The sequence below is a fragment of the Chiloscyllium plagiosum genome, chromosome 33, assembly GCF_004010195.1.
Source record: "Chiloscyllium plagiosum isolate BGI_BamShark_2017 chromosome 33, ASM401019v2, whole genome shotgun sequence".
NCBI lineage: Eukaryota > Metazoa > Chordata > Chondrichthyes > Orectolobiformes > Hemiscylliidae > Chiloscyllium > Chiloscyllium plagiosum.
Window position 1 is genome coordinate 714,068 of NC_057742.1, and position 26,230 is coordinate 740,297.

Here is a 26,230-nt window from a genome sequence, read left to right on the forward strand (position 1 = left end):
TTGTGGCCCTTTTGAATTGTGTCCTGATGCAGCTTCGTTTGTGTGTGTTGGGGTGGTTACTTTCATGGTTTAGGACTTGGTCTGTGTGTGTGGCTTTCCTGTGTACCTTAGTGGTTAATTCTCCGTTTGGTGTTCTCTGTACCATCACGTCTGGAATGGGAGTTGGTTGTCCTTTTCTTCTCGTGAATCGGATTCCTGTGAGTGTGGCGTTGATGGTCCGGTGTGTTTTCTCTATTTCTGTGTTTTTAATGATTACAAAGGTGTCATCCACGTATCTGACCCAGAGTTTGGGTTGAATTTGTGGTAAGACTGTTTGTTCTAACCTTTGCATTACTGCTTCTGCTATGAGTCCCGAGATCGGTGAGCCCATGGGTGTTCCGTTGATTTGTTCGTATATCTGGTTGTTGAATGTGAAGTGTGTTGTGAGGCACAAGTCCAGTAGTTTAAGTATGCCGTCTTTGTTGATGGGTTCAACGTCCTGTTGTCTGTTATGTCTGTTCAGCAGGTTGGCTATTGTTAACCAACTTTATCTGCTAACCAACCAATTTATCTGCTTTGGTTCTCCAATACCCACGTGTAACAAACATCTATCAATTTCAGCTTTGAAATTTTCATTTGATACCATCCCTTCAATCCTCAATAGCTTTTCGGGGCAATGATTTTCAGACTTTCACTTCCCTTTGTGTAACTAAGTGCTCCCTGACATCACCATTGTACAAGCTATTTCTAGCTTTAAAATTATACCCTTAAAATTATACTACAAAGTACAGAGTTTCTCTCCATCCAGTTTCTCTCCATGTACCATTTCATACCCTTTCAACATCTTAAATGTTTCCATTATATCACCCCTTATTCTTCATTACTCGAGGGATTAGATGTCTAATCATGCAACCAGCCCTGATAATTTAACACTTGTAGCCTCAATGTCATTCTGGTGAATCTGTGCTGCCATCCATTCCAAGACTAGTGTATCCTTTCCAAGATAATGCAAGTAGAACTGAACATGATGTCTTGGGTGGGACCTATGCTTAACTGTACTGTAACTTCCTCATAATTTTATTCCAGCGCTGCTCACATAAAGGACAATAGTTACTGTGCCTCTGTCATCGTTTCTTTTGCAGTAAGGACTTTGTCTTTTAGACAATCTCGCAATCACTGCTAAAAGCCAGTATCTTGCTGTTCTTTAAAGTAGCAGGTTGAGAATCATGGTGCTGACAGTCAAAGACGCCATGTACTTTTAATGGTGTTGAGTGGACAATATGGCATAGGCCAGTTCCTGTCTAGAAGTTTAAAGTTGCCAGTAATAATTTTACAGAATTTTGTCCTATCTGGTGTAATGAAAAAATGCATACAACTTTATAAATCAGTCATTGTGTCATGACCTCCACATAGCACTGTAGCATCTCAGCTTTTTCCACAAGGCTCAATTTATTGTTGCTTAAAATAAATCAGAGTAAAGTTTAACCCCATGTAAGCAATTTCCGGCTTTCGTAGGATTTCTAATACAATCAGAGTGCTTGAAAGTTACATCTATGGTTAGGTGGGAGGCCCATGGAAAATCTACTGTATCAGTTTTACTGCCCTTCTAAGAATTTCATTCTGAGAAATCTGAAAAGTGAGGCTCTTGTTACACATTTGTATTGGAGGTAAATAGGTGTAAAAAGAAATGAATAATCCTTTTTTTGACAACCTTTATTATGCAAAGTATTTTAACTGGCTTATTACTGTAAAAACAAATCACTCATTAAACACTTACTGAACATCAGAACAATTAGTAATCAACATTCCCAGCTAAAGGTCTTTTTCCACATGATCTCTGCCTTTCAAACTTCTCTTGAGTACTCTGTGAATATCAGCTAACCTCATCCTAGGCCATGTATGAATCGCCACATGTAGGCTATGTTTTGATAGCATCACGTCTATGATGTGGCCACCACTAACTTCTGGCATCTGGAAGACTATGAAAGTCACCTTACCTTGCTACCCTCTCCATGCCTTAAACAGCTTTTGAAAAAAAGTTTCAATTAAGCCATCTGATCTCTGCCTATTCTTCGTTCTTTCACTTTCCTGTTCATGTCAGGGTGGTATCTTAAAGAGCAATGTCAGACTGTGGTCAGATTTGTTGCAGAATCATCTGAAAGATCCAGGAGAGGCCTATCATGACATTGGGAACATCTTGCTCCACCTTTTATGGTTTTGCAGAGCAGCACAGTAAATTTATTGCTAGGCAGTGGCAAGTTGCCAACTAAGGTGAATTGGAGCTTGTTAAATGCTTTATTAAAAGCTAACTCACTTAATTAATATTCATCTTCCAATCTTACCAAATGTGCTAAACAAACTGGATGTTGACGGTTTTCAACATAGAAATGAGAACAGACGTCAGGAAACTGCTGGCTTCCATGAACCTCCATGTTGCTTGGCATCTTAGACAAGATCTATGGTCATTGGAAGCATACACCCCTCATCCATGGATGTTGGCATCCTCCGTTTGCCAATGCCTCATGACTACCATTGACACCTCTTCAGTCCATTGCAGGACATTTAAGAAGTACAATATTGCATTGCTGGACACACTGACAACTCGCATTAAAAAAACTAGAGGGACACTTTGCTCTCAGCAACAGCACCCAGCTCACAATTGGATCAGGCTGCATTTTATGGCTGTTCAGTTGCTATCTTAATAATCACTCACCAGCATCTGCCTGTTTGCTCATAGCATTCCTGCCATTTCATGCCATACTTATGAGCACATTGATTCTTCCTGCAGAGTCATGTAATGCTGTATTGACATGCTCTTTAGCACAGACAAGCTGCTTGTCAGTAGGGATCTGTCCAGAATGAGGCATATCTTGCAGTATAGCACATTGGTTGTCAATCTAACACCTACAGTAGCATGTACCAGTTGCCTGCTCAGCAAACATACTGTGTGTGTAAGCAGCCAAATGACCATGTCAGAAACTGGGTGGGGGCTAGTTATCAGTCCAGTCAAGTAGGGCAGTTGTTGGTTAAAGGGTCCCAATATCGTCATTAACAGGCAAAGTCTTAGAGCTTCACCATGATCAATCATCAACTTGGGACATTTAAAGTCAGGGAATCAGTCCAGCTGTAGTCTGGATATTGGGCATCAGCCAGTTCTGAAGGGCCAGCACCAGGCGTCAGGGAAGTCACATAATGTCATGCAGGGAGCTGAAAGTACAGCAGTCAGGTCTCTGGTCAATTATGACCACTGCACATTGAGGTCAGTCAAGATCTGACTGAGTATAGTCTGGAGATCTGACCATCAATCATTAGGGAGGGCGCAGAGGGACCTCCACTGGCAGCAGGTGGCATCACTGATAACAGGGATGGGAGAGTCACGGCTTGGAGTGGGTGAGCAGAGGCATTTGTGGAAGTGGAAACAAGGATAGTGATGGCAGCTGTGTGGAGAATCAGAGGATATTGTAGGCTGCAAGGGTGGGGAAGGGGTTTATTGGCAGTGATGGCCACCATGGCCTCCATAGGGGAACATAGAGGGAGTAGGGTGGGCCTCATTCAGTTGTAATGTTGGGCTTGGAGGACAGTTGTAGGTGAAATCCAATGCACTAGGTTTCCACAAGGCTGAGAATGAATGGAAAAGAGGTAATGTCGTGGTGTGGAGTAAAAAGGGACAAGGAGGCCCCTGGGGATGGAACATGGTGACCAGGCAGGGCCTGGTGTGACAATGTTCACTTTGAGCTACATTCCCTGTTCTCACTTTTCCCACTGCTCTCACAGTGAAACACAACTGGGAAAATGGCTGGGACAATGCCCAGGGCGGACAGAGTCTGTGTCAGTTTGATGTGATTCACATCTGCTGGATGTTAGGACATTGAAGTGTCTAATACTGAAGCATATATTTGCAAACTGCAGCTACGTTTTGTTTGAATATATTTCATCTCACACATGCAGTGCAGGCAGTGAACATGCATATGGGTCAAGTGCAGGCCCAAAGCATGCCCATTGGTATTGAACTTTCAAGGGTGCAATGGGATGAGGGGAACATCGCAGCATTATGTCGTGTGAGTGTGATAATAGCCCCTAACAAATGTAATGAAGAGTGGAATGGTTGATGTGAGTCTGGGACGGGAACATAATCCGAGTGCAGCAGGCTCTCATTTTAAGTAATGTGTTAGCTTCTCAAACCAGTGCAGCATTGTCTGCAAGGTGTTGCACATGCTGCAACTAGAACAATGTGGAGCAGGCGAACGAGCTGCTGAAGATGGGGTTACATTGCTTGGACCTGGTTGACAACACTGCTGTATAATCTGGACAGAATGTGCTGCATCGACCTGGCATGATTTGCTCTGCATAAGTGGAGTAGGCAACAAAAAAATGTACTGGATGCTGAAGATTAGGAGAACAGGAGCAGTCTTTTGAGGAGAAAGATGAGGACATTGAGCTATAGGATGACAGAACTCAGCTGCAATGGTTGCTACATGGTCAACAGGATTTTACTGTCACCCACATCCAGTAGGTGCAAGCTGAGTGCAGAACACCATCATGATCTGTAAAGGTCATGATGTCAGCATTTGGTTTACATTGTGGGAGCAACTGCAACCTCTCTATAATCTAACAGTGTTCCCTTTTGCTGGCTGTGAGTAAAGGTTCATGTTTAGAATTGTCCGACTGCTTGCCTTTATGTGAGGTCCCCTACTAGACAATGACAAGATGTGGATGATGTCTGGGTATTGGGGACAGAATGGTGGTAACGTAGAGAGGATGTTTATACAGGATGAAGCTAAGGACAAGTAAACTGTGTGACATGGTGGTGAAACAGTGACAAGGGTGATAGAGAATGTAAGTGAGAGGGAGTGTCAGCCAAAATATGCTCTGGGCAGTGTGGCTTCAGGGCTACTGTGACATTACGCTGATGGTGAGGGGCAATGCCAGAATACTAATGTTTGTCCAGGCTCATTGCAACTGCTCAAAAATGTTGCAGGTACAAGGGAAATGGTGAATTGTTTTGGGAATGATGTGCAATAAAATAGGGATAGAATCTGAAATGAAGGGCATTATAAGGACCGGGTAGGTGGCTAATGAATCATGTTTGTAAAATACAGCGAGAAATCTCACTGGACCTCACAGTAAGAATCCCTCTAACAATCTCAATGCAACTCACACTTAGCCAAGAAAACTAAGATTCAGCCCAATGTCCCTGAATGTCCTGAATCAAGATCATGTATGTTTGTTTTGTTACTGGACTAGTATTGCAGCGGTCTGGATTAATAATCCCTTACTCACTATTAACATCCCCTCCCTCACCCATGTTAATGAACCCCTTGCTCACAGCCTGTAAAACACTGCCTTGCCTACCCATTGTCATCAGCCCCTTCCTGTCCGACTGTAATTGGCTGTTTCCTCACTGACTGTAATCATAGAACATACAGATTAGGAACAGGTGTAGGCCATTCGGCCAGTCGAGCGTGCCTGCCATTTGTTGAGATCTTGGTTAATCAGATTACTTTGCATGCCAGCCTACTTCTGATAACCATTCATTTCATGTTTATCAAAAATCTGTGCAGCTTTGCCTTAAAAATATTCAAGAATCTGCTTCTAATGTATTTTGAAGAAAAGAGGTCCAAAACCTCATGACACTTTAACAGTTCTCCTTATCTCTGTCATAGATGGGTAACCCTTCATGTTCAAATGGTGAGCCCTTGTTCTAGATTCTCCCACAAGGGGAAGCATCCTTTCTACATGCACCCTCTCAAGACCCTGTAGGAAATTGTCATTAAATCAAGTCACCTCTTACCCTTCTAAGCTCTAGTGCATAAAAGCCAAATCTGCCAAACTTTTCCACATATGACAACTCGCTGATTCCAGGTATTTGTTTAGTAAACCATCTTTGAGTTGTTCACAACACATTTACTTACTTCCTTAAATGGAGAGGCCAATATTGCAGATATGGTCTTGCCAATGCTCTATATACTTGAATGATAACCTCTTTTGTATTCAATTCCCTTCATAATAAACAATAACATTTTCCATTTACTTGCTGTAATTGAAAGTTAGGCTTAACCGGGAGCCATATTGAGAATTCTGACATTACAGAGAATTAATATAACACTAACATTGTACGTTCTCATTTCACTTAATGTCAAACAAACCACATGCATCATTAAGATGCAGTGAGTAGTGGGGAGTCCTCCTAATGGAGGAGCAGGCTGACTGTTGTCCTCCTCTAGTGGCTGGTTGGCAGCAGTGACAAAGCTTTAGTTGACCTGTTCAAGAAGCAGTCATAAACTTCTAAAAAAAATAAATTACTTCAACTGATGGGAATGTAGTAATAATTAAATTTATATGTTTTCACTGTCATGAAAATGATATTAAGTGCTATTAGTAGTGTTTACTGATAAGAATATAGAGTGTGTCGGGTGTATGTGAGAGCGCCTGTGACTTTGACCATGCACCAAAAAACAGCAGCTTCTTTCCTTTACTTTAAGGTTCTGAGTGAAAGGGCAATTTTGAGTGAAGTCTGCTCAGCTTTATATGTTGATGCTGCCTTTGTACTTTCTACGCCTACACTTGATCAGCCAGACCTGGCGGGATGGCAGCACAGCTGAGGAGACCGAAAGGCAGGTGCATCCTTTAGCAAACTACTTCTTATTGAAGTGTGAAGGTCACGCAGCATGCAAAGGTTGATTTTCAGGAGAACAAAGATTGGCCTCACAAAGCTCATTTCACTTCACAGTGCCTCTGAACGGTTAGAGACATCAACAACTGAAACATTAAAATATTTTGCAACAACTGCAGTTTGCCATCATATGAGTACAATTTCCATTTGCATACAAGTCCAGCGCACAAATTAAATAATAGTGTACATTGGTTACTGTGTTTGTTTCAAACTATGCTTGTTCTTTCTGAATTGCTTTTTGACATCCTGAGGGTGTGATAGAGGGCAAAGATACATGTTTGTTCCTTCAAAACACACACTAATGCAACTGCTGTGCATGTGCTGCACCATCGAAAAAAAAACAGATGAAATGTCAAACTGAGTCTGTGTCTACCCTCTCAAGTGGGCGTAAAAGATTTCCTGGCACTACTTTGAACAAGAGCAGGGAGTTTTTCCCAAGGTGCTGGCCTTTTTTTCATCCTTCAGTTGGTGTGACTGAACAGATTATCTGGTCATTGCTGTTTGAGAGAGCTTGCTACAAGGAAATTGCCTTCTGTGTTTTTTGTAGCACAAAAGTGCTAAGTTCTAAGGTAACTCATTGACAATAAAGTGCTTGGAACATGTTGAGTTTCTTGAATGAAGTCCTATCGTTACAATTTTTTTCTTAGATTCAAAGCTTTTACTTGTTTACAGTGCACCTGCCCATAACATTGTAATGCTGTTCAAATTTAGTATTTCCTGTCTTCCAAGTCAACAGGAGATCAGTGGACCATGTCCAGTTTCACAAATTTTAAATTATTTCCAACATGTTTTATTTTAGCTTCTGTATTTTCAGTTATGAGTAAGCTGGGTAGCATATCCATGTGCTGCATCTATCCTCCCTGAGAGACTCCTAGGGAAACATTTTGGGTTTTGTTTAAGATGTCCAATGTTGGAGTCACATGAGAGTACCAACCTTCCAATGTGTAGGAAAAAGTGCCAGACAATGATTTTCCATGAATTGCTCAATTAGTGACCATAGGGCGAGTTCTATGTCTCATTAAGGATGGTGGAAAGGCTTTCAAAATTGGAGGGACAATAGGAGGCTTATCAATCTCAGAAGCAGCAATCTGCAGTTCATCTGTTTCCTCCTTTAAAAAGTTTTAAATTAAAATTAGTTTTAGTGGTCAGGCCCCCATTGTTGAGGTGAACGGTCTGGTCTGCCTTCAAGAGGCCACCTCCAGGCAACTGGGCTAGTCCTGGTGACTTAAGGATTCATAGGGGACTGGAAATTTGCAACCAAGCTTTGGCAATTGGTTTCTGCAGCTTATGGGCAGGGAACCCTTCCTGCTCCCATTTGAAGGAAGTGACGCAAAGGTAAGATGATGCTAACAAACAGGCTATATTGGTGTCTCAAACCTTGATGGCCACTTTCCTCTATGTTTTCCCCCATTGGTTGGTAAAGCATCAGCTGCTCCCACCACCATGTCAAATTCTGAAAATTACATTGATCTAGGAAAATAATCAAGGTCTCTTTGTTTTGGATTGAGCTTCTTAACATTTATAGAACATCTTTTTGTATTTCAGACTCATCTTAAAACAGTGAACTTTCACCAAATTATTTTGATATGTAAATAATAAGGTGTTAAGTGCACAGCTTGTTCATACACTGACCTGTCTGCTCTGGATGCGAGCTTCACTCAAGTGCAGGCTACTTACTGTAAAAATGTTAAAAGACATGAGCTTGGGTTAGTGTGCCAAGAACTTAACCATAGAACATTGCAGACTCTAATCAATATTAATTTAGCTATAAAGCATACTAGCTGGATATTGTAAAGTAGGCGTATCAATGTGGTATTTCATACTCATAGCTGAAAATCGGTGGGTTCCAGCATTTGCAGAAACAAACGTAGCTACCAAGATGAAAGATTGTTCCATTCCTCAGCACTGATAGTCTTCACAGTCCATATAGCATAAATGAATATTTCCTATTCTTGTTGATTAATATCTGCCAATCAAACCACTGCATGTAATAAGACAAAGTTGATCACCACCACCTCCTTGGGGAAAGTAAGGATGAGCAATAAATGCTTGCTTTGCCAGCAATGCTCATGTCTCTGAGAATAAATTTTAAAATATTCTTGTAAGATCTATTAGATTCCTCTCTTATTTTGTTATGACAAGATTAATGTAACACAGATTTCCTGATGAGAAACTGCTGGAGAGGTAATGAATTAGTAGGTTTCTGATCTCCCCCTTGATTTAACTTTATCTGAGTTCACTTTCCAGTAAAACCTTCTTGATCGTGCACCATTATTCCTAGTGTTTTCTGAGGATCTATCAACTTTACAGCTACATGCTGACCTTTAGTGACATAATCTAACCTTGTATGAGAGTCTAGGACCAGAGGGCATAATTTCAGAATAAGGGGGTCACCCTGTTGAGGCAGAGGTGAGGAGGAATTTCTTCTGTCAGAGGGGAATGAATCCGTAGAATTGTATACAACAGAGGTAGGTGGAAGCTTGATAAGGCAAGGGGAGTAAAGACAGGAAAGTAGCATTGAAGGTTATCAAATCAACCATGATCTCTTTGAATAGTGGAGCAGACTAGGTGGACTGAATGGCCTACTTTTGCTTCCACATTTCATGCCCTAATTAAGAAGCGCGACCTCAGTTCCATAAGTATGTTGACAACACATTCACTATCATTTCTTTCACGCCCTTCACTATATCCAAACTCAAACTTTTTGACGTGAATGAGCAGATTTTTTTCTTGTTAAATTATTTGAAGATTCAAAGCCATTTCTTCAATCACTGATCCATTCCTTAGTCATCAATTCAAACTCTCCCTGGTGACTGAGGATGAATTACACTGTTTGTAGCCTTATTGTCATATTTGACTTAAATGAGATTCTGTCATACCCATGCCATCTTTAAAGTGCTTATTTCCACTTCCATTACATTGTCTGATTCTATCCCTGTGTTCACTCATTTGTTGTTGAAACCCTCATCCAAACTTTTGTTATATACACATAACTTCTACACTTTGCTGTCTGACCTATCTACCACCCCTCCAGAAAGCCATACTTAAAAAAGCTTTGCTGCTTGCCTACCTTCTAACTCAGAACAAATCCTCTTCAGCAATTATCCCTGTCCTTACTGATCTAAGTTGTACCACAGTGACAAAATGCCTCAATTTTAGAAGCTCTTACCCTTGTTTACAGATTTATTTATGGCCATGTTCCCCCTCTTTAAAATTTTCCAGCTGTACACTAATAAGATCATAAGAAGTAGGAACACGGCAGGCTATTTGGCCTCTTAAGGCTGCTCTATCATTAAGCATGACCATAGTTGATTCAGCATTTTTTCATGCCCACTTTCTTGCGTTTTCCTTGTGAACTTAGATTCTTGATCAATTGTGGATTCAGTCAATCTCAGCTTTAAATAAACACAAGAACACTTCCCCCACAGCTATGGCAGTAAGTTTGAAAGACAGTAACCTTCAGAGAAGAAAATTCTCTTCACCTCGGTCTTAAATTGGTACCTCTTTATCCTGAGACTGTGCTGTCCGTTCTAGATTCTTCCATGAAAGGAAACATCCGCTCAGCATTTACCCTGTTAAGCTCCTTAAGAATCCCATATGTTTCAATGAGATCACCTCTCATTCTTGTAAACTCCAGTGAATAGAGTCCCAACTTGTTCAACCTTTGCTCATAAGACGATCCCTCCAACCGAGGGATCTTCCTAGCAAACCTTCTTTCAATTTCCTCCAATGAAATGATCTCATTCCTTAAATAGGGGGACCAAAACAGCTCACAGTACTCCAGATGTGGTCTCACCAGTTCAGTTGCTGTAAGAGTTCCCCATTCTTACACTCCAACCCCCTTGAAATAAAGGCCAACATTCCATTTGCCTTCCTGATTATCTGTTGTGCTAGCTTTCTGTGTTTCATGCAGATGTGTCCTCAAGTCCCTTTGCAGCTTTCTGCAGTTTTTCTCCATTTAATTAAGACTCTATTCTTCCATCCAAAATGAACAACTTTACAATTTCCCACATTAGAATTCATTTGCCAACTTTTTGCCCAGTGTATTATCTGTCTGTAAATTTCACAATTGCTTTTCCACCTATTTATGTGTCATCTACAAATTTGGCAACAGTACATTTGCTTCCTTTCTCCAAGTGTTTCATATATATTTTAAACAGTCGCAGTTCCAGCACTGATTTCTGTGGAACCTTGCTCATTACCAAGCTGAAAAAGAAACCCTTATCACACTTGCCGTTTCTTGCCCTTTAGCCAATACTCTATTCTCTCCCATATTCTTTAGTATTAATGGGATGGTCAAACTCTGCCATTTCCTTGTTCCATAAAACTATCTCCCAGCTTCATTTTCTAAGGAACTTACGTTCATTTTGACCTCTTCCTTCCATTTTATATATTTAAAGGAGCTCTTATTGTCAGTTTTTATATGCCTAGCCAGTTTGACCTCATAGTTTATTTTCTCCATTTTTATTATCTTTTTAGTTCTTCTTTACTGGATTCTGAAGTTATCCCAGTCTTTGGGGCTATCTCTAACTTACCTGTTTATATGCTTTTGCTTTCAACTTTATATTCTCCTTAACTTCCTTAATTAACCATGTTGGTTTATCCCTCTCTTAGAATCTTTCCAACTTGCTGTGATATGTTTTTGCTGAGAGTCAAGTATTACCTCCTTAAATGTCTGTCTCTGCTTGCTTACTGCCTTTCCTGGTATTCTACCTGTCCAGTCCTCTTGAGTTAACTCCTTTTCTTATTTCATTGTTCATTTCATTTAAGTTAAACACAATTGTTTCTGATCCAAGTTTCTCACACTCAAACTGAATATTAAAGTCTGTCATGTTACGGTCACTACTTCCTCACATCTTTTCCTCTGAGGTCATTTGTACTGCCTATACCCATTAACAGATCTAGGAAAGCCTGTTTCCTAGTTAGCTCCATCAACATTGCTGTGGGAAACTATCCCCAATACACACTATGAATTCACTGTCATCGCTACCCTTTCCAACTTAATTGACCTACAATATGAAGATTAAAGTCCCCAATAGTTATTGCTCTATTCTTTTTACATGCTCCTATTATATAATGATATATAGCCTTTCCAACAGTGTGGCAACTGTTTGGAGCTCTGTACACTATTTCTTCCACTGTCTTATTTCCTTTGCTGTCCACTCAGATGGACTCTACACCATCCACTCCTAGATCAGCATTCACAACTGTCCCAGTTTCATCTCTTATTAACAGTGCGACTCCACCTGCTTTTCCTTCCCTCTCTTCTTTCTGAAAGGCCAAATAACCCTGGATTTTTAAGTTCCCAGTTTTGATCATGTTGTAACCATGTATCCATAATGGTGATGAGATCCTATCCAGGTACCTTGATTTGTGCCATCAGCTTTTCTACCTTATTCCAAATATTTTGTGCATCATGATGCAAAGTCTTTAGGTTTGACTTTCTGCCATTTTTAATCATTCTAACATTTCTTTTGTACTGTGGTCCTATTGGCACTTGCCCTTGATTATCCTGTATATGCTTGTGCATTTTCCTGTTATTTCTTTTGTTGCTTTCCTTATTTCTCTTTCCATTGTCACCCTGCTTAGATTCCTATACCCTTGCTGTTCTAATTTAAACCTGCCACGACTAAAATAGCAAATACTTGCCCTGGAATATAAGTCCCCTGCCCAGGTATAACTCATCCTGTTTGCGCTGGTCCTACCTCCCCCAGAACCAATCCCAATGCCTCAGGAATTTGAAACACTCCCCATCATTTCAGCCACACACTCATCTGATATATTCTGCTATTTCTGCTGACTAGCATGTGTCCCTGGTAATAATCCTGAGATCACAAACTTTGAGGTACTAATTTTTAATGTGCTTCCTAACTCCCTATATTTTACTTTTAGAACCTCATCCCTCTTTTCTGCCTATTCATTGGCTGCTCACCCTCCCCCCTCCCTCTAGAATGTCCTGTAGATACCCTGAGACAGGGAGGAAACATATCATCCTGAAACACAGAAATGCCTATCTATTCCCCTTACAATTGAATTCCCAATAACTATTGCAATCCCACACTTTTTACTCATGTGCAGCAGAGCCAATAGTGTTGCAGCAAATTTGACTGTTCCTGGTTTCCCCTGAGAATCTACGCCTATCAACAGTATCCAAAGTGGTTTATCTGTTTTGCAGGGGAATATCCACAGGGGTGTCTTGCCATGCCTGCCTAGTTGTCCTACTCTGTCCATTGGTCATCCATTCCCTTTCTGCCTGTGGAATCTTCGCCTGCAGTGTGACCACCTCTGTGCATGTACTTTCTGTAGTGTTCTCAGTTTCGTGGTTGCTGTACCATGTCCGCAGTCACTGTTCCACCTCTGAAACCCAGACTCCAGGAATGGCAACTCGAGACACTTCCTGTATAAGTGCTGCCCTATAGGATCTGGATGAAGGGACTGGGTGCATTCTGGCAAAGTTTGCCAATGATACGAAGTTAGGCAGACAGGCTGGTAGTTCTGAGGAAGGGGGTGGGGGAGGCTGCAGAAAGATTTAGACAGTTTAAGAGAGTGGTCCAGGAAATGGCAGGACTTCTACACTTAAGGTCCTCGGGAGTGTTGCTGAACAAATAGACCTTGGAGTGCAGCTTCATAGCTCCTTGAAAGTGGAGTCGCAGATAGTTAGGATAATAAAGAAGACGTTTAGTATGCTTTCCTTTATTGGTCAGACTACTGAGTACAGGAGTTGGGAGGTCATGTTGCAGCTGTACAGGTCATTGAATAGACCACTGTTCGAATTTTGCGTGCATTTCTGGTCTCCTTCCTATCAGAAAGATGTTGTGAAACTTGAAAGGGTTCAGCAAAGATTTACAAGGAAGTTGCCAGGGTTGGAGGATTTGAGCTATAAGGAGAGGTTAAATAGGCTAGTGGGTGACCTTATAGAGGTTTACAAAATCATGAGGGGCATGGATGGGGTAAATAGACAAGGTCTTTTCCCTAGGGTGGGGGAGACTAGAACTAGAGGGCATAGGTTTAGGGTGAGAGGGGAAAGATATAAAAGAGACCTCAGGGGCAACGTTTTCACCCTGAGGGTGGTACGTGTATGGAATGAGCTGCCAGAAGAAGTGGTGGAGGCTGGTACAATTGCAACATTTAAAAGGCATTTGGATGGGTATATGAACAGGAAGGGTTGGGAGGGATATGGGCCGGGTGCTGGCTGGTAGGACTAGATTGGGCTGGGATATCTGGTCGGCATGGACAAGTTGGTATGAATGGTCTGTTTCTGTGCTGTACATCTCTATGACTTTATGGCTGATGAAATTCAACATGAGCAAGCGCGAGGTCTTACGCTTTGTAAAAAAGAATACAGGCATGGACTATTTTCTAAACAGTGAGAAAATTCCTAAAGCCAAAGTACAAAGGGATCTGGGAGTGCTAGTCCAGGATTCTCTAAAGGTTGACTTGCAGGTTGAGTCCATGGTTAAGAAAGCAGATGTAATGTTATCATTTATCTCAAGAGGGTTGGAATATAAAAGCAGTGATGTGCTACTGAGACTTTATAAAGCTCTAGTTAGATCCCATTTAGAAGACTGAGTCCACTCTTGGGCCCCACACCTCAAGAAGGACATATTGGCACTGGAGCCTGTCCAATGGAGATTCACACAGATGATCCCTGGAATGGTAGGCCTAACATACAATGAATGGCTGAGGAACCTGGGATTGTATTCATTAGAGTTTAGAAGGTTGAGGGGAGGTCTAATAGAAACTTGCAAGATAATGCATGGCTTAGAAAGGGTGGACGCTGGGAATTTGTTTCCATTAGGTGGGGAGACTAGGACCGTGAGGGTCAATTTAGAATAAGGAAATTAGGAGACATTTCTTCAGCCAGAGAGTAGTGGGCCTGTGGAATTCATTGCCATGGAGCTCAGTGGAGGCCGGGACATTAAATGTCTTCAAGGTAGAGATTGATAAGTTGTTGATCTTGCAAGGATTGAAGGGTTACGGGAGGGTGCAGATCAGTGGAGTTGAAATGCCCATCAGCCCATGACTGAATGGCGGAGTGGACTCGATGGCTGAATGGCCTTACTTCCACTCCTATGTCTCATGGTCTTATGGCCCTGGGCTCTGGAAATGTACCCAGCTTGCCCCACAGTGCAAAGGGAGCAGACCATGGCTTTGAGCGAGCTCACCTGTCAAGACTTACCCTTTCGGATGAAACCTTTAGAGGTGACCCCAATCCAAATGCTTCTGAAATTATACTAAACCTGTTCTCTAATTAGCTACCTTCAAATGTGTACCTCTGATCTCTGAATTGTTCCAAGGGCCCTCTTCTGGCACAATGATAGTGTCCCAACCCCTAGATTGGGAGACCTGGGTTCCAGTCTCCCCTGCTGTCATAACATCTCTGAACAGGTTGATTAGAAAATAAGGCTTAAAAGTTTTTTTTAAAATTGTTCCAATTCTGACCTTTTCAGCATCCCTGGTCTTAAATGCACCTGCATTAGTGAAACCCCCTCAGCTGCCTGGACCATAAACTCTAGAATTTACTCCCTCGACTTCTCCCCTTTTCTTCTTTTACCTCCTTAAAGAAGCTCCATAAAGCCAACATTTTAGGTCAAGCTGTTGGTCACCTACCCTGATATCTCCTTACAAAACTCAGTGTTTGAAATGCTTAGGAACATTTGCTATATTAAAAGCTCTATATAAATGCAAGAATTAGAGTGGATCAGAAACAGAGACATTCTGAAGAGTACACTATTTATTTTAATTGTCTGTGTACTTAGTCTTGAGAGATTTGTTAGCATTTTATAATATCCTAAAATAAAAGCAAAATACTGTAGAGGCTGTAAATTGGAAATAAAAGCAGAAAGTGCTGGAAAAGCTCAGCAGATCTGGCAGCATATGTGGAGAGAGAGAAACAGAGTTGATGTTTCAAGTCCAGTATGACTAATATAACATTGATATTGTAGCCTGCTCCTTTGCAATATTTTATAATACCCTACTTTATCTTGGGCATTTTTAATGCCAATATTCTGCCCTTTGCTACTCTGTATTCCTCAGCACATTCCACAGGTGCTGCACATTCTGTGTCACCTTACCAAAATGACCTTTAGAAATACAGAGGTCTTTACATTCTCAGGAGATTTTGGACCAGAGTTGTTTGAGGGAAAGAAAGGTAGAAGGAATTGCAGCTAAACTCTAACTTGTCAACACTGAATGTTCATGTTTAGATTAGTTTAGATTACTTAGTGTGGAAACAGGCCCTTCGGCCCAACAAGTCCACACTGACTCTCCGAAGAGCAACCCACCCAGACTCATTCCCCTACATTTACCCCTTCACCTAACATTGCAGGCAATTTAGCATGGCCAACTCACCTAACGTGCACGTTTTGGACTGTGGGAGAAAACTGGAGCACCCGGAGAAAACCCACACAGACACGGGGAGAATGTGCAAACTCCTCACAGACAGTTGCCTGAGGCGAGAATTGTGAGGCAGCAGTGCTAACCACTGTGCCACCGTGCTGCCCACAATTCTGGCATGGGAGATGAGACAAATCAGGAGTATGAGCTACAATTAATTTTTACAAACTCAATTGAAGAAAACCTAGGTCACTTTCGGGACCTTCCTTAAAAACATAATTTATTCAGTGCATAATTAAGTTTGCCTGTCAGTCTCTTAACTTCTTAAGATATTACGACTGTGTTCTTGTTCTTCATGGGTCTTGCATTAATTCTGACAAAGAGAACAAGTTGGTAAAAACAAGGACTGCAGATGCTGGAAACTAGATTCTAGATTAGAGTGGTGCTGGAAAAGCACAGCAGTTCAGGCAGCCTCCGAGGAGCAGGAAAATCGACGTTTCGGGCAAAAGCCCTTCATCAGGAATACAGGCAGAGTGCCTGCAGGGTGGAGAGATAAATGAGATACCTCTCCACCCTGCAGGCACTCTGCCTCTATTCCTGATGAAGGGCTTTTGCCCGAAACGTCGATTTTCCTGCTCCTTGGAGGCTGCCTGAACTGCTGTGCTTTTCCAGCACCACTCTAATCTAGAAAGAGAACAAGTTGCTGGGTGACTGCACACGCCCAGGTTTGCACTGACATTGCTCCAGAAAACGGCCAAGATTCCTTAACGAGCCACTAGGAATTGACTGATGTAGTTTCACCTTGGTCTTCATTCAGGATAATCACACAGCAACACAGCTGAAGTGAGTAATTCCATGTGGAGAAGTTGAGCATTGTCCTCTGTTGCCTTGGGAGTGTGCACCATTGAATGTGCACTGCATTATTGTGTTGACCAGCCTGTCCTTTTATATGTCACTTAGTTGCACTTATGTTTATAACCAGTTGGGATGACTAATGATTGTTTTCTGACATCCTTGTGAAGATGTTCATACAATAGAATTGGATTGAGAATGTGATGTTAAATTAGTCATTGTCCTGTTCAGGTTAGCAGATGGTGGAAACTTTAATTCAACCAACTAGGCATGATTGGAATTCACAAACAAGAAGTGAAATACCATAGTCTAAATTCATTGCAGAACAAAGTCCTCTTTAGGACTGTTTGCTTAATTGAAATTAAGATGAATATTCAGAATACTAATTTACTGCTTACATTTTTCCAGTCTACCTTTCACCTGCTGGATATCGTAAAATCACAATGGCTCAGATTACAGGCTGAATCAGTTTTATTGTAATTGTTAAAGGGTACTCTTCTACCAGAGGATTTGCTGTTTGTCCTACGCATCCTCTGTAGCTCATCTGCACCACTTTGTGATGCCCCTAAGTCTCGGTTGACCACTCTTTCTGCTGTCCTCCACATTGCCCTTGAGAGCAGGGATCTCTGTAGCTCTGTTCAAATGACCCAACCACTGACATTTACTTTTCATGTGACTCTTTGTTTATCTTATGGTCTGTAGCTAGAATCTACATCTTAGCAGCCATATTTCAAAGGCCTCTATTTTTTCCTTAGCTGTTTACTTATTACCCAGGTTTTTGAGGCACACAGCAAAATGGATAGCTTATGATACCTTCTCAATATTTTCCTTGTTACAAGCTTGAATTTTCTTGTGAACACATTCTTCACCAAGTTTTTATGCCTACCTGTATCCTTCTTCACCCCCTCAGTTACATTTTGTCTTAAGTAAATGGAGTAATTATTACTAATTTAATTGTTTTATGACGGTTTTAAGTTTTTTATTGAAAAATTAATATTATTAAAAAGGATTAAGTATATTTTGACACAATATTATTCTCTAAGATTAAACTAACAGTTATGTTATTGTATGTTGTACAGCAGATGCAGTAAGACCTGATTATGATGAAAGTGAACAAGCTCTTGCTGTAAGGGAGGAAGGGTGTCATGCTGAAGAGTTTGGAGGAACCAACAGCAACCTGCTGGAAAATGAAAACTATGACGGGGATCATTTCAACAATCGACCAACTTCAGCCGATGGTATTAGAGCATCTAATGGAAAACTGACATGTGATATCTGTGGACTGTCATGTGTTGGGCCAAATGTCCTCATGGTACACAAGCGAAGCCACACTGGTAATTGGTGTTACTAAATTTACAGTACAAGACAATAATCCATGCATTTTACAGTGGAACCAATTTAAATGCATAACATTTAAACAAATATCACACTTCAGTGCTATTTTAGTTAATATATAATTGTTTTATCTCTTGAATACAGGGCTTTTTAACTTGTAATATGTTTTACGAATGCTTAAATGCTGAGGGTGGGGTGAGGGAGAGAGTTTGAGCTTCGCATTCTCTATAGGCATTGTCAGTACAATATTGTACTGTTTTAACCTCTACTTAGCAGCATTGGTTAGCTCAGTTTATGATGTAGAGTGATGCTAACAGCTTGGGTTCAGTTCCCACACCAGCTATGGTAACCATGAAGGATTCTCCTTGACACCCTTTTTGCTCACCTGAGACATAATGACTGTCAGGTTAAACCACGATCATTTGTGTCTCTCTAATGAGACAGCAGCGCTATGGCCTGGTAGGACTAGAGCAACTTTACTGTTTACAGTGACGTATCCTAATTTTTAGTCAAAGTTGAATTTCCTGATGACAGTGCTCAATGGCTAGTGAAACATGCACTCTTATAAGTACTGTTCCATGATAGATGCATATTAAAAGATAATGTTTGAACAATCCTCCAATGGAATATGTATTCTTTACTGGTGTCCTTGTCACTATTGACAAGTAATCAGGTACTCATTCATTGGCCAGTGTTTGTTGCGCGTACCATGTGCACAATTGGCCAATAGGAGATATGCTTAGTGATGTCATGTGAGTGTCCAATGAGACTGTGTTGCAACAGAATGTGAACTTCATTTTCCCCTTACATTTATACAAATTGGAAGATTTGTTCATTTCTAGAAACTTAAAAGTGCAAATCATCCAATTTCCTAACAATCCAGTCGACATTTACAGGAGAACTTAAACTGAAGCTTAAGCAACACTGAATCTATTCAGTATTTGATAATAGTTCCAAAAATTGTCAATACATTCTACAATAATATTAAATGAAGCTTAGCAAAGAAAGTAATGTGATTGAAATATTGGAAAAACCAACTGATATTTCAAATTTTCAGATGTGGACTCTAAGGAACCAGAATCTGTAGCTCACATCTCTTTCTATATAGCTGACTATAGGTTTACAGAATGGTTACAACATAGAAGAATGCATTTTGAACTGTGGTCTCTGTACTGGCCCTCCAAAGGTGCAATTCATCCAATACCATTCCCTACCAAAATTGGTGTGATGGTAAATGTGCAGAGGAAAGCCTTAGGCTACAAGAGGCTATACATGGACTGGTCAGATAGGCTGATCAATGACAAATGGAATTCAATTTGGATAACTGTGAGGTGGTGCACCTGTGCAGGACAAACAAGGCAAAGGAATGCATGATGAACATTAGGACCCTGGGAAGTTCCAAAGACCAGAGGACCTTGGTGTACATGTAAACCAGTCCCTTAAAGCATCAGGACAGGTAGATAAAGCGGTTCTGAAGATATATGCGATTTTTGCCTTTATTAGCCAAGGCACAGAGTTAAACAACAGGAATGTTATGGTTGAACTATATAAAACATTGGTTAAGCCACAGCTAGAGTATTGTGTGCACTTCTGGAATTGACATTATGTGATAGCTCTGGACAAGGTCAGAGGAGATTTACCAGGATGTCATCTAGACTGGACAGTTTTGGTTATGAAGAAAGATTGGACAGACTAGGGATGTTTTCCTTAGAGGAAACATAATCAAGATGTATAAAATTATCTCGTGCAAAGGTAGTATGTTCGGGAAGAAACGTTTCCCCTTGATGGAGGGTCATGACTGGGTTTTGAGGGGGGCGGTGGGTGCATTAATTTAAGGTAAGGGACAGAAGGTTTAGAGGAGATGAAAAGAAAAACATTTTCACCGAGAGGGTGGTGGAATCTGGAAGTTGCTGCTTGTAAGATTGAATCTCTCATAACATTGAAGAAATATTTAGATGTTCAGTTGCCATATATGGCTATGGACCAAGTGTTGGAAAATGGGATTAAGGGTTATTTTCAACCTGCGTGGAAGTAATGACTGAAGGGCTGTTTTCTGTGGTAGATCTTTATGACTATAATAATCCAGTTCTTTTTTGACTGCCGAAATTAAATATGTCTCTATCAGGCATACTCTTAGACAGTGCATAGCACTTTTCTTTCTGAATGAATTGATTTGTTATTTACAACAATACCTTATTTTGGTTGTTCAGCTGCATAAGGTTTGGAAGTTTCTGTCAGAAAAGGAAAAACATTTGTGAGATTTATTTGTATACTGATGTTAATCACTTTCCCCAGTACTTTCTCAGAACATGCTGTTTAAAATTCCTTGTACTGTTGGGTATTACCTTTGGCACATGTAATTTGAGTTGAGTTGGAGGTAAACCCAGGCTCTGAGGTAACTTAGTCATAAAAATAGTTGTTACAGATGTTCAGAATTCTGCCATCTAGCTGTGAGTAGTGAAAAGTAGTCACATTGAACAAGGCTGTTTGCAATTTGTAAAGCACCATTACTAATTTTTAGGATCATTGGAGTGCTCAAAATTTATCCTTGGGATTCTAGGGATTTTTCAAGAGCCCTGGAAAATTGTGGCTATTGTTTTGTTTCTTATCTTCCAACAAGTTGGATCTCACTTTAAAACACCATTAAAATTTGAAAAGTTAGACTTTACTGAAATGATGCATGTTACTCAACATTAATGTGAGCCTCATGAGACATTCATTCCTTTATGGAATAGATTGAGGAAGTCAGCATAAAGTCCTAGCTGGAAGCTACATTCAGCAATTCAAGTTCATTTGCTTCAATTATACACTGCAGTGGTGAGGTCACATCTTTAAATACTGTGCACAATTTTGGTCTCTGTTTAAGGAAGGTTGTAATGAATTGAGGTGGTTCCAAGGAGGTTCACTGGATTAATACCTGGAATGAGTGGGTTGTCATATGAGGAAAGATTCAACAGGCTGGACTTGTTTCCACTGGAATTTAAGGAGAAAGTGAGGACTGCAGATGCTGGAGATCAGAGCTGAAAATGTGTTGCTGGAAAAGCGCAGCAGGTCAGGCAGCATCCAAGGAGCAGGAGAATCGACGTTTCAGGCATGAGCCCTTCTTCAGGAATCCTGATTTACTGGGAGCGATGCCTAAAAATTAGGGGTCAAGCTTCAATTACAGACATAAGTGGAAATGTTTTCTCAGCGGGTTGTGAGACTTTGGAACTCCTTTCCCTCCTTCCTGGAGGAAGAATTATTGAGTACTTTTAAAGCAGAGAGAGAGATTCCTGTTAGCCAGGGGACTTGAAGGTTGTCTGGAATGGATGGGAATGTGGAACTTGGAACATAGCAGATCAGCTAAGAGAATAGAGTGACGGAACAGGCTTGACAGCCAGAATAGCCTACTCCTAATTTGTACATGCAATATAGTTCAAGTTGTTCAGTGCCAAATACATGTTCCTGACCATCACTTTAAATTTTAATAGAGGATTCATGTTTAACATTCACATAGCATGTCACAGATGTGTCAGGTGCTCAGGCACACGTTCATTGTGTTTTAACAGTGGACAGGTGGGAAATCATAGAAGGTGCACTTCCAGCAGGAGCAACTGCTGAAACTACCTTTAGTAGCTGGCCAGCAACTATTTCTCTCACATTTTTGAGTTTTCTTTGTTTTTCATGATTTGCAGGAGCCAGTGTTGGACTGGGGTGGACAAAATTAAAAATCATGCAACACCAGGTTACAGTTCAATAGGTTTATAGGAAGCATGAGTTTTCGGAGCGCTGCTTCTTCATCAGGTTGTTGTACAGCGCTCCAAAAGCTAGCGCTTCCAAATAAACCTGTTGGACTATAACCTGGTGTTGTGTGATTTTTAACTTTGTTTTTCATGAAAGACTTTAGCACAAGGGGGTACTGTGATCTTGTGATACGCTCTAGAACAATCTGTTCCTCACCATACCAACCCCCTTCTCGCCAAAATTACATGAATGCTTTTGTATGCGATATGGATGAACTGCTTAAATTATTAATTGTTTCTTCAATCTCTTGCTTTTGCAGGTGAGCGGCCATTTCATTGTAATCAGTGTGGAGCATCCTTTACTCAGAAAGGCAATCTTTTGCGCCACATAAAGCTTCATACTGGTGAGAAGCCGTTCAAATGTCACCTTTGTAATTACGCCTGTCGACGCAGAGACGCTCTGTCAGGTCACCTGCGTACACATTCCAGTAAGTTGATCAGTGAATTCAATTATTTAGCGTCATCAAAAATTTTGACATTGTTTCAGATCGAGTTCCAAGAAGTATGAGTAAAGGTCATGATTTGCATGCAAGCTTCATTTGAGGAAATAGGCCAGAAGATATCAAACTATTTCATATTTATAAAATTATAATTTCAAGGAGATATGTAAAATGTTGTCAGAACAGTAAATTTCAGTGATTTTTTTTGTTGACTGCCAGGTTTGTTTGGAAAATACTGATTAAAGTTCTATTTTCTCTGTAGTGATGTAGGACTCATCAAAAGAAACAGAAAATGTTATTAATGATGACCTATTGAATGTTTGACTTTATGTTTAGTTTTTTTTCAGAGTAATTTGCAATGACCTTTACAACCTGTTCAACTATTCTACTTGTATAGATCAACTTTGAATGTTTCAAAAGTTATCCAGTTTCTCAGTATCTTCATGTGATTATTGTGGACAAGGAAGACTACACAGTTCATTATGATTCGTCCATCTGAAAAGACTAAGTTGCTCCGAATGCACAATCCAATTGCTCTTCAATTATTTCAGAGCATTTATTTCCACTATCCTAACTGAAAGTCAATTTATTTCCTCATAGCTTAGCACATCTACCACTTGGAATCAGGCAGGTTCATTTTTGTACTTTAATTTCTCACTTTTGCCTGGTTGACCAAGTTGAATTCAGTGCAATAAAACTATAGCTTCTGCAACTTCCTGTCCATTCACTCTGACTTCCAGCATCTGCAGTCCTTACTGTCTCCTAGTCAATGAAATGATATACTTTGGTCAGGACTTGGACTTGTGAACTTTAACATTCTGATAGCTTTCTTCAGAACTGATGAAGAGTCATTGGATTTGAAATGTTAATTCTGCTTTCTTTCCCCAACAATGCTGCCAGACCTGCTGAGTTTTGCCAGCAATTTCTGTTTTTGTTTCAGATCTCTAGCATCTGCAGTTCTTTGTTTTATTTTACTTGTAAAGCTGTGCCAGATCAAAAACAATTTCCCAGAAATATGCCAGAAAAGGGCCAATCTGTATTATAACTAAGCCATCCGTTACCACTCTGTGCCATATTACTGATCAGACAGTGCTGTTGGTGGACATTTTGTGAAGTATCAATTACTTGTTCCCATCTCAACATCACATTCTCCTGCCTTTGTAGTGATGATCAATGCCTTTTCACTGAGTCTCAAATGATACTTGTTGCAAATCAATATACCATTTGTATGAAAATTGCCTTAATGTTATAGCATTGTTGGACATTGGGACCGGTTCTAGGGAAGGTGGGACTATTACAAAAGGGACGGTCTACATCTAAACCACCGGAACCAATGTCCTTGGGGGAGTTTTTGCTACTGCTGTTGGGGAAGTTTTAAACTAACGTGGCAGGGGACTGGGAACCAGAAGAGAAAACAAGTAGGCAGCGAGGTGAAGACTGCAGACTGTAAGAATAATGAAGATAGCATTAATAAAGGGAAGAATAGGCAGCGAGCAGGTGAACACAAAAGAACTGGTGGCCTGAAGTGCACTACTTTAATGCAAGGAGTATAGTGTGTAAGGTAGATGAACTTAGGGCTTGGATTGGGTGGCATAATGGCACAGTGGTTAGCACTGCTGCCTCACAGCGCCAGAGACCCGGGTTTAATTCCCGCCTCAGGCGACTAACTGTGTGGAGTTTGGACGTTCTCCCCGTGTCTGCGTGGGTTTCCTCCGGGTGCTCCGGTTTCCTCCCACAGTCCAAAGATGAGCAGGTCAGGTGAATTGGCCGTGCTAAATTGCCCATAGTGTTAGGTAAGGGGTAAACGTAGGGGTATGGGTGGGTTGCGCTTCGGCGGGGCGGTGTGGACTTGTTGGGTCGAAGGGCCTGTTTCCACACTGTAAGTAATCTAATCTAATCTAATTGATGCCTGGGAGTATGACATTATTGCCATCACAGAGACTTGGTTGAAGGGCATGATGATTGGCAACTAAATGTTCCAGGATATAGGCGCTTCAGACAGGACAGGGAGGGAAGTAAAAGAGGGGGTGGAGTTGCATTGCTTGTCAGGGATGATATCACGGCTGTGCTAAAGGAAGACACTATGGTGGTCTTGGGTAGTGAGGCATTATGGGTGGAGCTGAGAAATAAGGGTGCAGTTACATTGTTGGGGGCTGTATTACAGACCTCCCAACAGTGAGCGTGAGGTAGAAGAACAAATAGGTAAACAGATTATGAATAGATGTAGAGGCAATAGGGTAGTGGTGATGGGAGATTTTAATTTTCCCAACATTGACTGGGATACACTTAGTGTCAGAGGTCTGGATGGATTAGAATTTGTATGAAGCGTCCAGGAGAGTTTTCTAGAGCAGTATATCAATAGTCCGACGAGGGAAGGGGCCATATTGGACCTGGTACTGGAGAATGAGCCAGGACAAGTGGTAGAAGTTGTGGTGCGGGATTTCTTTGGGAACCGTGACCACAATTCTGTAAGTTTTATAATTCTCTAGATAAAGAAGAGAGTGGTCCTAAGGGAAAAAGTGCTAAACTGGGCCAAGGCCAATTATATCAAAATTAGGCTGGAGCTGGGAAATGTGGATTGGACACAGCTATTTGAAGGGAAGTCTACATTTGAGATGTGGGCGGTTTCAAAGATAGGTTAAAGATAGTGCAGGATAGGCATGTCCCGTTGAAGGCAAAGGATAAGAAGGGCAAGATTCGTGAACTGTGGATGACAGGAGAAATTGTACGACTAGCCAAGAAGAAAAGGGGAGCGTACATAACGTCTAGGCAGCTAAGAACAGAACGAGCCCTGGAGGAATATCGGAAGAGTAGCACAAGTCTAAAACAAGGAATCAAGCGGGCTAAAAGGGATCATGAAATAATTTTAGCTAGCAGAATTAAGGAAAATCCCAAAGCATTTTATTCTTATATAAGAAGCAAGTGGGTAACTAGAGAAAGGATTGGTCCACTAAAAGATAATGAAGGAAGGCTGTGTGTCGAACCTGAGAGAATGGGTGAGATTCTGAATGATTACTTTGCATCAGTGTTCACTGAGGAGAGGAACATGATGAATGTTGCGATTAGAGATAGAAGTTTGATTAGCCTGGATCATGTTGGCATAAGTAGGGAAGATGTGATGGGAAGGCTAGAGGTTCTTAAGGTGGACAAATCCCCAGGACCGGATGGGCTCTATCCCATGTTGCTGAGGGAAGAGAGAGAGAGAGGAAATAGCTGGGGCCCTGACAGATACCTTTGTGGCATCCATAAATACAGGTGAGGTGCCAGAGGACTGGAACGTTGCTCATGTTGTCCCCCTGTACAAGAAGGGTAGTAGGGAAATTCCTGGTAACTACAGGCCAGTGAGCCTGACGCCGGTGGTGGGGAAGTTGCTGGAGAGGGTACTGAGAGATAGGATCTATTTATATTTGGAAAGGAGTGAGCTTATCGGTGATGGGCAACATGGTTTTGTGTGGGGGAGATCGTGCCTTACCAACTTAATAGAGTTCTTTGAGGAAGTGACCAAGTTGTTAGATGAAGGAAGGACTGTTGATGTCATATACATGGACTTTAGTAAGGCGTTTGATAAGGTTCCCCATTGTAGACTAATGGAGAAAGTGAAGTCTCATGGTGTGCAGGGTGTTCTAGCTAGGTGGATAAAGAATTGGTTGAGCAACAGCAGACAGAGAGTAGTAGTTGAAGGGAGTTTCTCGAAATGGAGAAAGGTGACCAGTGGTATTCCACAGGGGTCAGTACTGGGGCTACTGTTGTTTGTAATATACATAAATGATCTGGAAGAGGGCACTGTTGGTATGGTCAGCAAGTTTACAGATGACAAAAAGTTTGGTGGAGTG

General features: G+C 41.1%; 1 protein-coding gene across 3 annotated transcripts in view; it reads left to right on the forward strand.

The window, feature by feature from the left end:
* The window catches only part of LOC122539702 (zinc finger protein Aiolos-like), a 223,098-nt gene that overhangs the window by 112,946 nt on the left and 83,922 nt on the right, over positions 1-26,230 (forward strand). The window contains exons 4-5 of one of the 3 annotated variants that reach the window (XM_043674701.1): positions 17,920-18,174; positions 22,218-22,385. In XM_043674701.1, the coding sequence (XP_043530636.1) occupies positions 17,920-18,174; positions 22,218-22,385 (423 nt within the window). The remainder of the gene's footprint in view (positions 1-17,919; positions 18,175-22,217; positions 22,386-26,230) is intronic. The other 2 variants (XM_043674703.1, XM_043674702.1) reach the window with 2 other exon arrangements.